Consider the following 14173-nt stretch of genomic DNA (forward strand, 5'->3'; position numbering starts at 1 on the left):
TGATGAGTGGATAAACAAAATGTGGTATATACATACAATGAAATATTATTTAGCCACAAAAAGAAATGATTTACTGATACATGTTACAGCATGGATGACCCTTACAGACATTATAAGTTATGATAACATTCTGAAATAAGTCAGACACAAAGCCTACATATGTATGATCCCTTTTATATGAAACGTTCAGAACAGCAAATCCACAAAAACAAAGTATGTAAGTGATTGCCAAAGGCAGGGGTTAGTGGGTTAGAAAGAGGAGGAATCAGGGAGTGACTATTAATGGATATGAGGTTTCTTTTGGGGGTGATGAAAATGTTCTAAGCTAGACAGTGGCATGGTCGCACACCTTTGTGAATAAATATACTAAAACCGTCTGAGTTGTATACTTCAAAAGGGTGAATTTCATGGTATGTGTATTATACCTCAATAAAGCTGTTATAAAACAAAAACCATGATGAGTTAGCATTTCGCACGTAGTAGAAGTAAAACAAATAGACTAGAAATACCAGTGTGGGAGAGCATGTTCAACATCACTGTTGGTCAAAGGGTAAAATGGTACGATTCCTTTGGAGACCTGTTTGGCAGTGTCTTATAAAGTTAAACAGGCACCCACCCCTATGACTCATCAATTCAACTATTTACTCAAGAGAAGTGAAAATTTATGACCACATAATTGTACAGGAATGTACACAGCACCTTATTCATAACAGTCCAAAAATGGAAACCATCCAGACGTCAAGAAGAGAATGGATAAACAAAATGTAGTATACTTAGGATATATCCAATAGACTAATACTCAGCAATAAAAAACAAACTGATAGGAGCAGCCACATGGGTGAACCTCAAAATCATTATCTTGATGATTTTTTACACAAACCATGCTATATGATTCTATTGCTATAAAGCTGAAGAACAGACAAAACCAATCAATCACGGCAGAAAAGAGAACAGTGGTTTCCAGGGCAGGGCAGCCAGGAAGGGGCTCAAGAGCACACTCGGTGATGAACGTAACCTTGGTGCTTATACAGGTTTGTAAAATTGTCAAAACCAAAATAAATATTTAAGATCTGTGCATTTTATTATATATAAATTTTATCTTAATTAAAAAAACCCAATAGTATGTGAAAAACAATAAGTGTTTTACTAAAATATTCACAGGTGAAGTGATATGCTCTCTGGGATAGGTTTTAAATATTCCAGAACAAAAAAATGGGAGCCAGGTAAAAGAAGACAGGCATGTGCTGATGAATGTTGAAGCTGAATGATAGGTACATCAGGTTTACACGATTCTCTCTAGTTTTGTATATCTTTACATATTCACATAATGAAAAAGTTAAAAGTTATTCATTCATAAATAAATGACCATTTCTTACTGTAGTTCTGTGGCACAAGTTCGGGGCTCTTAGGAGTTTTCAACTTGTAGGATACATCTCCAATATTAACTGTATCACCTAAAAAGACAATAAAGAAACACAATCATTACAAGAGACAACTGAGAAAACCATACACTAGGCCTTTTGCAACAACGACTCTCCTGACCCACAGAGAGGGGTGTGCTAGGAATATACCACACGTCAGTCTGTCAGGCTCCGCAGACAAACCTCAGGCACGATACTCGAAATCTTGTGCCCAAAGTGTAAATTATGGGAAAAGACACTGGAGGCCTCGGTGAAATTTGCACCTTAAATGCTACGTTAGCAAAAAAGGTGAAGTACCATAAAATAGGTTAACCAGTTTTATTTTGTCATTAATAGCAGTACTAATAGAGACAAGGACAACACAAGGAGGTGTTTTGTTTAGGCTCTTCCAAAGCATCCATGGGGGGTATTGTAAAAATGTATCTGCAACATTTTTACATCGCTATATGTTCTTTTTACTACCTACAACTTCAAGTCCTCTAGCAACATAACCGGAAAACTCAATATTTCTAGGTACATAAAAAGAAGAAAGCCTCAGGGACAAATACCAAAAAGTCCCACAGGAAACAAGCAAAACAGACGTCATTTGGAAAGGGCTCAGAGACGCTTGGAGAAAGAAACTGTGACACGTCTCAAAACCGCCAGTTTCGAGCTAGTGAGGTATTCTGGAGACTAAGGCCCTAGATCATGGTGAAAATACCAAGAGCCAACACTTGTAGAATGATTACTATCGTCCAAGTACTTCACACATTCCCAAAACAACCCCATGAGACAGACTTTACAAATGAGGGAATTTGTGATCTCTGGGGAGAAAAGTTTTTATAGCTGAATAAATATATTGCAAGTATGTGGTAAACTGAGAGAAAGTAGAAACACTGTAGAACACAGGTTTGGTTTCGGATGCAGAAGACATGCATATGTAGAGTTCAATTGTACATACAAATCAAAAGAGTTTTCCTCTGAATTGGTTAATCTGCCAATACTTGAATACTGGCAACTTGGCAAACAATGTTATAGAGACATTATTTCTGTCATTTCGTTTAAATGTAAACTGTGAATAAGCATGGTTCCTGTGAGCTCTTTCATGTAACTGCTGTAACCGAAAGCCCACCTGCAAGTAGCTGGGTGAAAGGGCACTGGGGTTTCAGCTACAGCAGTTATATGAAATAACTCACAGAACCACAGGGTCCCCAATGAGACCCGGCTCAGGAACTCATCCACAGCAGGGCAGGGAAGCCAACAGCAAAAGGTCAAAGCTACACCCCAGGATAAGCACACTGAGATATTGTCCCGGCACCATGAAATCCATGGGGCACCATAAACAGAGGACAGCTCTTCCCATTTAATGTGGATATTTTTCAAACCTGTAAAAAGGTTAGAAATCATAGTTCTTCATCTTTCATCTGAAGTCTTCAGACGCATCTTGTGATAACAAGAACATTGCTGTAAGTAAACTGTTCCTACAGCCTGGGCATACTCCCTCGTGACTGGGCAGGGGCGTTTAACTGGCCGAGCCAGGTTGTACCCACAGCCTGGCTGTCAGGGTGCAGGGGGGAGGAGGAACCAACCATTGTGTTTCCAGAGTGGAGTCAGGGCCCTGTTTCCTGTCAAGACTCACAGCACAGGATTCCACTTCTCTCTCGCTCTTTCCCTGTCTCCCCCTCACCTCCTGTTTTCCTCCTACCTCACTATGACTTCTCAAGTCTTTGCTTTTCTTCTTCCTCTTCTCCTCAGTGTCTTAACATTGGGTGCAGAGGCCAACTCTAGCCCCTCCTAGTTCATCTATGACTTCTCCTTGTTGAGCTCACCCAGTCTTATGCCTTTAAATGCAGCTAATATATATTGCTGGGTCCAAATTTATATTTCTAACCCAGACCACAGAACTCCAAACATAGACACCAACAGACTCTGAGATGCCTAATAGGCATAGTAAACTTAACATATCCAAAACTGAACTTCTGACCTTTCTACCAAAATGTGCTCTACCCACAGTATTCTGCATTTCCGCTAAGGGCAACTTAATCCTTCCAGTTGCTCAGACCAGAAACCTCGCAGCCATTCTTAACTTTTCTCTCTCATTCCCCATCAGAAAATCCCGTGGACTGTCTTTAAGATATATCCAGTATTGCCCACTTTTCACAACCTCTCCCACCACATTGCTGACCCAAGCCAATTACGGGTTTCCTACTTCAATTATTTTCTCATTTAAACAGCATTATCTCTCACCTAACAGACCTCCTGTTTCACCCCTTGCAGCCTACAGTTTATTCTCAACAGAGCAGCCACAGTGATGATAATAAAATAGCAATCAAGTAACGCCAGTCCTCTGCTCAACCCTCCAGTGTTTGCAGTGGCCTAAAAGGCTGGTTCTGATGAGGCCCCCATTTGCTCTCTGACCTCATCTCCTACAAGTGTCTTCCTCACCGTCTCTACTGCAGCCTCACGGGTCTCCTCACGCTTCCTTAAGCATGGGGGACACATCCTCATTTTACGCTTTTGCACTGGATTTGCCTACTGACTAAAATGCTCATCCTAAACATATACATTTATCAATCAGGATCCCAGCACGAAACAAATGGTACATTTAGACTGAGTAACTGAGTATAATAAAGGAACCATGAATGAAGGTGTGGGCAGAGTCTAGGAAAACCAACAGGATGGTGCAGTACCCTGGGACTAGGGTTTCCAGGAGGGAATTCCCAGCCGTTCTCAGGAATTTTTTTTTTCGCTTTCCGTTCCTGAATCCTGAGAAAAGTTGGTTGGGAAATCGGGAAAATCAGCTCCTTGAACCCAGGTGGTTGGTAGTATCGGCCGTCACTTTGTGAGAATGATTCATCGTGGAGAACAGAAAACAGTTTATATCTCGGGATTCGGGAACGGGAAAGAATCCCTGAGAACAGGCAGGAATTCCTGTCCGGAAACCCTGGGACTAGCAGTTACAGAAGCCCTTACACCCCTAGGTCTGATGGGGCATGGTGAAAGAGCCAGCAAAGAGAGCGAGCATATTGAGAAAGCTTCCTAGGAGGAGCTGTGACCCTTGGGGGAGGAACACAGCAAACCATGGTGGTCACCTGGCCAGGAGGGAGCAGAGGAATCAACACGAACCAGACAGACATAAGCAAAAGGAGAAACACAGAAATCTAAAATCATACCTCGATATTTTAACGTATGTCTCTTAGTAAATTGATGGAAGAGCAAGGACAAAAATAGAAGGATACAGAAATGCGGATAACCGCTTTTCGACCTGCTGGCTAAGAGTAGAAGCAAGGACTGAGAAGATGTGAAAACATTATTAGCCACTCAACCTAAATGACCTTTACAGAACACTACACCCAACAATAGCACAAGGCCTATTCTTTTTAACTGTGCATGGAACAGTCACCAAAATAGATCATAGGCTGGACCATAAAAGCAAGTCATAATACATTTCAAAGGATTGAAACTATACAAAAATATGTTTTCTGATCAAAATGGAATCAATAACAAAGATCTGAAAATAACTCGAAAGTCTAAACGTCTAGAAATCAAGTAACAGGCTTCTCAAAAAATCCAAAGAAATCACAACGGACACTGGACTCACTAAGAAATAGGGCAGCGACGCCTGCTGTGGGCAGAGGACAATGACCTCCCACAGGGACTGGGCACTCGCCCGCCGGCCTCCGCTGAGCACCTCTGGGACATCCTCTGTTAGATACCAGGCTACAATTTCCCGAGTCAGCTAATCCATACCAGTGGCCCCACTCTGCCCTCTGAGTCACTAACGTGTTAAATGTCTACTTTCGCTCATATCCCTCTCCTGCGTTCCACACCTGTCAGTAGCTCGGTGGACACTTGAGATATTCCAGAGACACCTCAACTTGAACGTGAGAAAAACCGAACCCTGTGTTCTCTGTTCTGTATTGTCCAGCCATGGGCAACCAGCTCTAACTCTTGTACTCCGACCTCGGCGACTGTCTCCTCAGGTGAGGCCTTCCACACCTCTCCCACCCCACGTGCCCGTCACACTCCTCAATCATCTCACCTCCCCATGACCCGCCCTTCACGGTTCCTTTTGCATCACCTCCCCCTCCCCCAACAATGGATCACTCCTTTCCCACCTTTCTGCTACCTTAGTATCTGGCTCCTGCTTCTGTAACAGCATTTCCCACACTGCCTTAGTTATTGGTTATGTCTCCTCCACAATAACGGCCCTTAGATGAGGGTACACAAACACGTCCCAGGGGTACAAAGCATGGCAGTGGTACAGGGAGCCGTTTTCAGACCCTCACTCCCACGTGCTCTTCCCTAAGGATGATCTGTGAACAGGTCCTGCAGGTTCTCCATTCCCAAGGCCCTTTCAGGAGCCCTTCTCCCTATTATTTTCCTATGGGGTGTGGTGCATTGAACCGGGGACCATCCGGACATGTTAAATTATGTTTTAAGAGAAGCGCCTTTAAAAACTACTCGAATCAACATAACGCTGTCTAGGAATTGTTTTTCCATGTCTTATATATTTCTACTAAAGGAGTAGCTTTAGAACTGACTAAAGTATTTTGGCCTGTGTTGGCCTGCAGAGTGGGGAAGTCAGAGTGAGTCAGGCACACCTTGTTTTATTGCGCTTCACAGACGTTGCGCTTTTTACAGATTGAAGGCAAGACCCTCCACCAGCAAAAAGAGCACACAACTTGCCTCATTGCAATGCCTGCTTTAATGTGGTGGTCTGGAACCCAACCCACAATAGCTCTGAGCTACTCCTGTTCTGTCACATAATCCAAGATGGGAGAACTCAGTACAAAGTGAAGAAACCTTTGAAAACTGACTTTGCACATACTTAAAGGTAAGCTATTTTTTCAGTTTTTCACAGTTCTTATCTTGAGAACATGCTGTTCACAGGGGTGGGGGGGGAAGGCACCTCAAACACCTGAAGCAGTACGCATTGTTGATACTCATCCATTTTTATGCAACTGAGACAGTTTTCAGAACCACCAAGTTCTTCACAATACATTGGATAAAAACCACAGAAAACTTTTAAATGTTCCTTTCAGATCAGATGTGTGTACCTTTCAATCTGATAGCTAAAAATTTATTCTCCAATATCATCATGAAATATCCATTCAATTATAGTCATTCTTCATCTTATAAGGTGCTATTTTCTAAAGCTTATTGTGAAAAGGTTGTATACCATGTTTCCCCAAAAATAAGACCTAACCAGAAAATAAGCCCTAGCATGATTTTTCAGGATGACATCCCCTGAACATAAGCTCTAATGTGTCTTTTGGAACAAAAATTAAGGTAAGACCCTATCTGATTTTCAGGGAAACAGGGTAGTAACCACTGAACTAATTAGCTTTGTTTCACTAAATACAAATCATGAGGTCGAAAGAAAATGAATTAATATTTCTGACTTTTATACATGATTTTTAATTTTTCTCTAAATCCCATACATACTTCATTACACATTTTATAAACAATAGCATGCCTTCTACCATAATCCTCATTATAAAAATAATTTATTTTAACTGATATTATATTACTTTATTATAAATTAAAGAACAAAACTGTGTTGTCCTATATTATGAAATAGCTAATTTAAATGTGTAAGCACGAGATTCCTTAATTCTTTGCTTTACCGCACTTAGTAGTTTAGCCTACAAAAGGTGTCCCATAATTTATTTTTCAGTGGTTTTTTTCAACATTCCTTAAAATATATATTAACATATTCATTTGAATTGAAAGGTAAAAAATACATTTCCTATCACAAAGTAGAATTTGGCTGATTGGGTTGACAGTACAGACTACATTTGTTAATTACAAAAACTTTAAGAATTAAACAAAAAAGTATTTAGTATATGTGCTGCCGAAGTGAGCGCAACAAAAAAGTATTTAAACTGTGATAAGGTAAAAGTATTTTCTCAAAAACATATGATTTGGCAAAGGTATGCTAAATGAAGGTTGTATTTTTACCAACAATTTCTGAGTACATTAGATTAAAAAACAGCCTCTAAGTGAGAAAGGAACCATAGCCATTTGGTTAATTTTGCTAATGCCTTTTTAGTGAACCGCCCATAAAATGAGACGGGAGTGATTCAGTGACTTCCTGCAAGTCAAGTAGTTTCTGATACTTTGTTACCTACAAAAATTTAAAAAAGACTGAAAGTTGTCAGTTGATACTTAAAAGTAACATTTTGGATAATAAATCAACATGTAAGTGTCTTATAACTTAGAAAGTGTACAAAGAATTGAGTGATAGTACTATACCAAAATTCTTTACATTTTCACAATCATTAATATTCAACTAGGGAATATTAATTATGCTAATTAATATCCAACTGGGGGAAAGGCCACTCATGTCATTAACAGGTATTTTTCCACAAAATTTTAGTCTTTATGAAGATTTGAAACAATGTGTTCTAATAATTCTAATGATAGAAACATTTTAACATTTAGACATTTTTGTTACAGAAAAGTATAATAAAAATAAAACTTTCAGGAATAAAAATATATTAAGATACAATTATGAGGAGTAAGTATAATAGAAATGCAATTTCAAGGCGATAAAGCAACAATGTAAATTTTTCAACAGTTACTGAAGAGCTTTTTATCTATTTTCAAAATAGAGATCCTAGCTAATAAATTACTAAACTATTCTGATTCCATTTAAAGGCTATACTTTAAAGAGGATTGTAACAACTCTTGTTTTAAATGTCAATATTTATAATACACTGGAAACATCATGCTCTGCAACTATTTATTCTTGTCTGGAAAACTTGTAGATATCAATCTAAAAATGTTCAAAGGGACACATATTTGCAAAATCCTTTTAGGAGGTAAGTGAAAAAAATGTTTTTAGATCACTGCTCAGTCTGTAAGACCACAGTATTTTGTGGGCAGGGCCTACATTTTAATCGCCTTTGTGCCAAAAACAATACCTCAAACCAAGCAGGTATTCAATAAATGTTTGATAAATGAATAAAAAAATAAGTGATTATAGTTTTAAATTAAATTTTGTTTTCTTAATTATTATTTTAAGATCTGGTTCATGATTTTCTACAATCTTTGAGCACAGCCCACGTTTCAATATGCTCAGAAGTCAAGCCATTTGTAAAAAACTTGTTTAAATGAACTATTAATTCATTTAAATAAATATTAATCTAAAGGGGAATGAAGATACTGATAACAACAGATAACATAACTTAGGCAGAAGAAACTAATGTATGCCTTTCTTCAAATAAACTATTCTGGTTAAGTGCAATCATTTTCAAAAAAGATTTTAGTTAATAAACTACTCATAATGGAAAGTGTTAGAATAACTAAAATACACTTTAAAATTACAAGTTGTTAATTTTAAAAAGTACAAATTGTTATGGAATATGCTCCTTAACATTGAATCGCATTTATTACAAATAATGCAAAAAAGCAACCACACATAACTCAGATTAACCTAAATCCCTGAGTATACAAACTGTCACATAAATACTATTACCAATAAATTAAGTTATATACTTTATTCGGGCATAGAGAGTATGTACTTGAAAATTAAGAACCCTGAAAAGAATCCAAAAGATAAAAACCTTCCAAATGAAATTAAATTTAAGACCACATCTAAAGTAACAAGGCTTGATTTTATCACTTGTAATAATCCTAACTTAGGGAGATTTTCCAAAAATTTATAGAAAAATAATTTCTGTATACAAGCTAACACTTAATAGTATCTTCTATGTAAACACTTAATCTTGTACAGACTGCTTTAGACATTATTCACTTTATGTTTAGGTCATTTTTGTAGACAGACATTTTGTTTTACATGCCCTTTCTTTCCCCTTTACTTTTGTCAATAGAATTCCTCCCTCCAGTGGAGAACCCATCCCATTTGGTTTGAGTAGAGTTTATCCTACTCATCCCAACATTTACCCCTGCACTGAAGGCCCTAGAAGTAAGTACCCTGCACAAGCCTCACCAGAACATTCCACCCTCCAGCCACAATCTTTTAGAGATGGGCACATGATCTTGGCTGATAAGAGTTCTCTCCAGGATTTTTGTCAGAGCTTACAGGAAAAGATGTTCTCTCATCTTCTGGACACTGAATTGTAAGGATCATGAAAGTCTGGGGCTGTCCATAAGGTTATCACTGCTGCCACTTGAAAAAATGCCTGCCATACATTGAAACCAGCAGAACAAAAAGTATATACAATAAATGGAGAATGGAAAGTGGGGAGGCCATGCAGAAAGGCAGAGAGAGCCCAAGCCCTAAAGAGTTGAATATCCTGCATCTAGACCGGCCTGAAGCTACTGGACCTCCCACCTTTGAGAACCAAATAATATGCTTTCCTGTGCACATTTCTGTCACTTAAAACCAAATGATTGCTAACTAATACAATTTTTGTAGGTAAAGGCAGGCAGAGCAAGTGTAACAATCCCTATTGTACAAAGAAGATACATGCTTAAAGAGGAATATAGGACATTTTGTCCCTGAGGATATTCTGAAAACAAACATTTTAATCAGAATAACATTACATTCATAAATTTTCATCAAGTAATTAGTGTTCAGGAAAAAATTAAGCCAAAGGATTCCTTGATCAATATTTACTGAGTACAGTTTCTTTTTCTTTTATTTAAAGCATTATTTTAGAGTGAAGATCTATCACTAACTTTTTTGTCCATCTAGAATTTTACCAAGTACGTCATTTACAACTCTGTTTTCCTTTGTGGCCATGAGCATTGGTTGAGTACCAAAAAGATTTTATTCTTTCATCCATGTTTAACCAATAACAAATTTTGCAGTACACAGCATTGTCAGTTTTATTTTATATTGTTAGTTTCTAATAATTCTTTAAAAAGTTTGTATGACTAATAGTTTTTGTTTAATTCTTAGCTAACCCATGAGAAATCCGGATATTCTTCAGATATTTCAAAGCTGTTATATTGTCAGGATCTTTACCAATCTCAAAAATGCTTTTCTCCGTGATGCATCTTACACACTTCAGTGGTAGCCCATCTAAAAGGTGCTTTGAATGCTCTCGTTCCCTTCCAAATTGTAAACTATAGATTGTGTTATGAAGAGACACACGTTAGGACATTCAGCTCTGTGAAATGCACTCACGATTCACTGACTTGTAGCTTTGACAAAGAAGCTGCTTTACTTCAGGGTTTCCCAGCAGCAGCATCACTGACATCGGGGCAGGATAATTCTTTGTTGTGGGGCTGGGCTGTGTACTGGAAAATGTTTAGCGGTATCCCTGGCCTCCACCCACTAGATACTAGTAACTAGTACCCCTTCCACCTAGTTATGACAACCAAAAATGTCTTCAGATATTGCCCAATGTTCCCTGCAGGAGGGGAATCAACCCCTGGTTAAGTGCATTTTTTTTTTCTTTCTTTTTTTTTTTTTTTGTAATACAAAGCTTAGACCGAAGAGAAAACCAAATATATCAGCAATTTCCATGTTGGTCTGCATGTCCCTAATACAGGTTTTCCCAGTGATTTATTAGGTTAATTGTTCTGGGATTTTACTGCTAAGCTTTTCAATATACAAGAGGGTCACAGTGTCCTCAGGGTCAAAATAGTGAGCTGCAGGTTCAAAGTAGTTAATAATTTCCCCAAAGTTTACACCTAGTGAATACAGTGCGAAAACTGAACCATAGCATGGTTTTTCCCTTTATACCATATTTTTCAGTTGAAGCCACAATTGTATATTTACCCTCCCTCGAGTCACCAATTCTGTTGTACTCCAGGGATATACTGTTCAAATCACAAAAGTGCTTAGAGACAGGTATTTATTGCATTGTTTATATATTAAAAAATAGACAACCTGAATAATCAACAAAGGGAAATTGGTAAATGAGATCTTACATAGGTAAATACATGAACTTAATACTTATTTAAAATAATCACGTTTAGCAATATTTATCACTGTGTTCATATGTTCACAATAATGACTAAGTGAGAATAAATTATAAAACACACAGGAACCCCATTTTTTAAAAAACAAAATATGTATAAATAAATATTATATATATTATAAAATCTGATAGAATTAACACCAAAGAGTTGACAATTATAAATTTGTGTATAAGGATTATGTTTTAGGGGATTTGTCTGTATTTTTTGCTTTTCTCCATTAAACATAGATTTCTTGTACAAAAAAGTATTTTTAAATATTTCTATTAACAAATTTATTTCATACACAAAATTCATAAAGCTAAAACAGTGAATTCCTATGTTTATAATGGCATTAAAGAAAGGACAGCACTAAATAAGTCCTGATGGTTTATAAAGTTATGTTTCCAGGTTGACCATTTGACCCTGACCTACGGTCTATCTGAACCCATTCAACACCAGAGTCTTTTACTGAATCAACTCGCTCGGCTCCATCTGTGGAAACACTACAATAATTTTTATTGAAAACTCTTTGCAGTAGCTAACTTCCTGTTAACCTCTTTGTTCCTAAAACCAAGACAATACTACTATGAAGTAAAGACATATAAAGAATTTACAATACCTATAAAATACAGACCTTCAAATTTCATACCCATATGGATTTCTGTTTTTATAATCAACATGTATTATTCATGTATGAAGAACAACTTTTCTTTTTTAAAAAAGTTCACAGGAATTAACTCTGTTCCATCTGCCTACCCAAATGGTTCTAATAGTTCTCAACCTAAAAGGAATTGGTTTCATTTCTTCTAAAGCCAAGGAAACAGACTTTCACATAACTGAAAATATATATACTAAAAATAACAAAGAAGCTAACTTTTATTGAACATTATGCGCCAGGGATTGTATTAACTAATTAAAGCCTCACAACAACCCTATCAGATATACTCCCTTTATCCTCATTTTGCAAAACCGGGACACAAAATTAAGTAACCTACCCTCAAATCTCCATATCTAGTCAGTGCAGAAACGTACTACAACCCAGACTACGAAGTCTGACAATTCAGTTCAAGAACTTGTTGCAATGATGTTGCTAACCTTTTTTGATATCAGAGGGATTATTCATTATGAATTTGTACCAACTAGACAAACAGTTAACCAAGTTTACTATTTGGAAGTGTTGAAAAGGCTGCATGAAAAAGTTAGATGAAAACGACCTGAACTTTTCGCCAACAATCATGGCTCTTGCATCACGACAATGCACCAGCTCACACGGCACTGTCTGTGAGGGAGTTTTTAGCCAGTGAATGAGTAACTGTGTTGGAACACCCTCTCTACTCACCTGATCTGGCCCCCAGTGACTTCTTTCTTTACCCAAAGATAAAGGAAATATTGAAAGGAAGATATTTTGATGACAGTCAGGACATCAAGAGTAATATTAGGTTGGTACAAAAGTAACTGTGGTTTTGCAATTATTTTTAACTTTTTAAACTGCAATTACTTTTGCTCCAAAGTAATACTAGGACAGCTCTGATGACCATTCCAGAAAGAATTCCAAAATTGCTATGAAGGGTGGACTAGGCCCTGGCATTAGTGCACAGCTTCCCAAGGGGAGGGTGGGGGGTACTTCGAAGGTGACCGTAGTGGTTGTATGCAGCAAGGAGGTATGTAGCACCTTTTGTAGGATGAGTTCGTGAACTTACTTGTCACACCTGGTATTTAACTCCAAAACCCAAGTTACAGACTGTGGGGACAGAGCCTCAGAAAGCAGTTTCCAGGCTCTCGGCCTCACATAGAAAGGTGCTGGCTCGGGTAGTAAATGGCCATCAACTGGGATCAGATGGCCATCAGCTGTGGCTAGTTGGCCGTCAGCTGTAACCCGTGAGCCATTGGCCACTAATATAACTGCTGTGGCTACGCTAGCAGAAAAATGGGGGCTAGCAAGAGGGGATTGCAGAGAGGCGGATGCCGCCGGCGAGAATATAGTGGTATGACTCCCCTACTTATGGCTCCGTGGGTGTTCCTTTTTGGCCTCACCGTGTCCTGTGTTGTTCTGGTGCTGGGAGCGGGAGAAGAGACCCCGCCAGACGCCCCGCATGACAAATGGCGCAGCGAGCAGGGTCCCCTGCGTGACACAGACTCTGCTACACTTCTACCCTTGACCTCTGACTTCCAGAACAAAGGAGCAACAAACAAACAAAAACTCAAGGAGCAAAAACAAAGGAATAAACAAATACCCTAGAAGTCACGATAATTGCAGGAACAACATCCATCCCTTCCCTTAACCACACAAATGCTCTGACCGCAACGCAGGACAAGGGCTTAGCAGTAAAATTCCTGAAACCAGTTCAAGTGGAGCCCGAAACGGGGGAGCTCAGCGAGCAGAGCTCACGGGAGTCTCGTCACTAGCTAGCTGTGTGACCGCCAGCAGGTGACTTTTCCTTCTGGGTCTCAATCACTTCAGCTGTAGAGTCAGGGGTTTTAACAAAGCTAAACGGTAGTTTTCAGCTGTCAGAAAATGGGAACCCGCGAGAAGGGAAAGCTGCAAAGCTTGGACAGGCTGGTGGACATTCCCAATGCCATGCGCAAAGCGATCCTGGGCAAGAAGGCGCGGTCCCCAGCCGCCACTGGCTCCGGCTGGAGCAGGGCACAGGGCCGCGTGGAGGCCCTCGGGACTCAGAGCGCAAGGTCAGGGCTGCCTTTCAAGGACGTCCGCTGTGCGGGCTGCTGCGCGGCGCTCCGCGAGGGCGACGACCACGTCAGCGCGGCGGGGGTGAGAGCGGCGCGGGGCGGCGACGGCACCGGTCCAGGGCGTCGGAGCCTCAGTGCAGACCCAGGGGGCCGGGGGCCCGAGAGCGCACACGCCGCCGGCGTCGCGCAGCAGTGGACACTCGCCC

At 39.4% G+C, this 14173-nt stretch overlaps 1 protein-coding gene across 1 annotated transcript in view; it reads right to left on the bottom strand.

The window, feature by feature from the left end:
• The window catches only part of VWA8 (von Willebrand factor A domain containing 8), a 298600-nt gene that overhangs the window by 284028 nt on the left and 399 nt on the right, over window positions 1-14173 (bottom strand). Inside the window, exon 2 of the mRNA XM_081046044.1 lies at window positions 1377-1454. Within this exon, the coding sequence (XP_080902170.1) occupies window positions 1377-1454 (78 nt within the window). The remainder of the gene's footprint in view (window positions 1-1376; window positions 1455-14173) is intronic.

The sequence above is a fragment of the Rhinolophus hipposideros genome (genome assembly GCF_964194185.1).
Source record: "Rhinolophus hipposideros genome assembly, chromosome: 4".
Lineage (NCBI taxonomy): Eukaryota > Metazoa > Chordata > Mammalia > Chiroptera > Rhinolophidae > Rhinolophus > Rhinolophus hipposideros.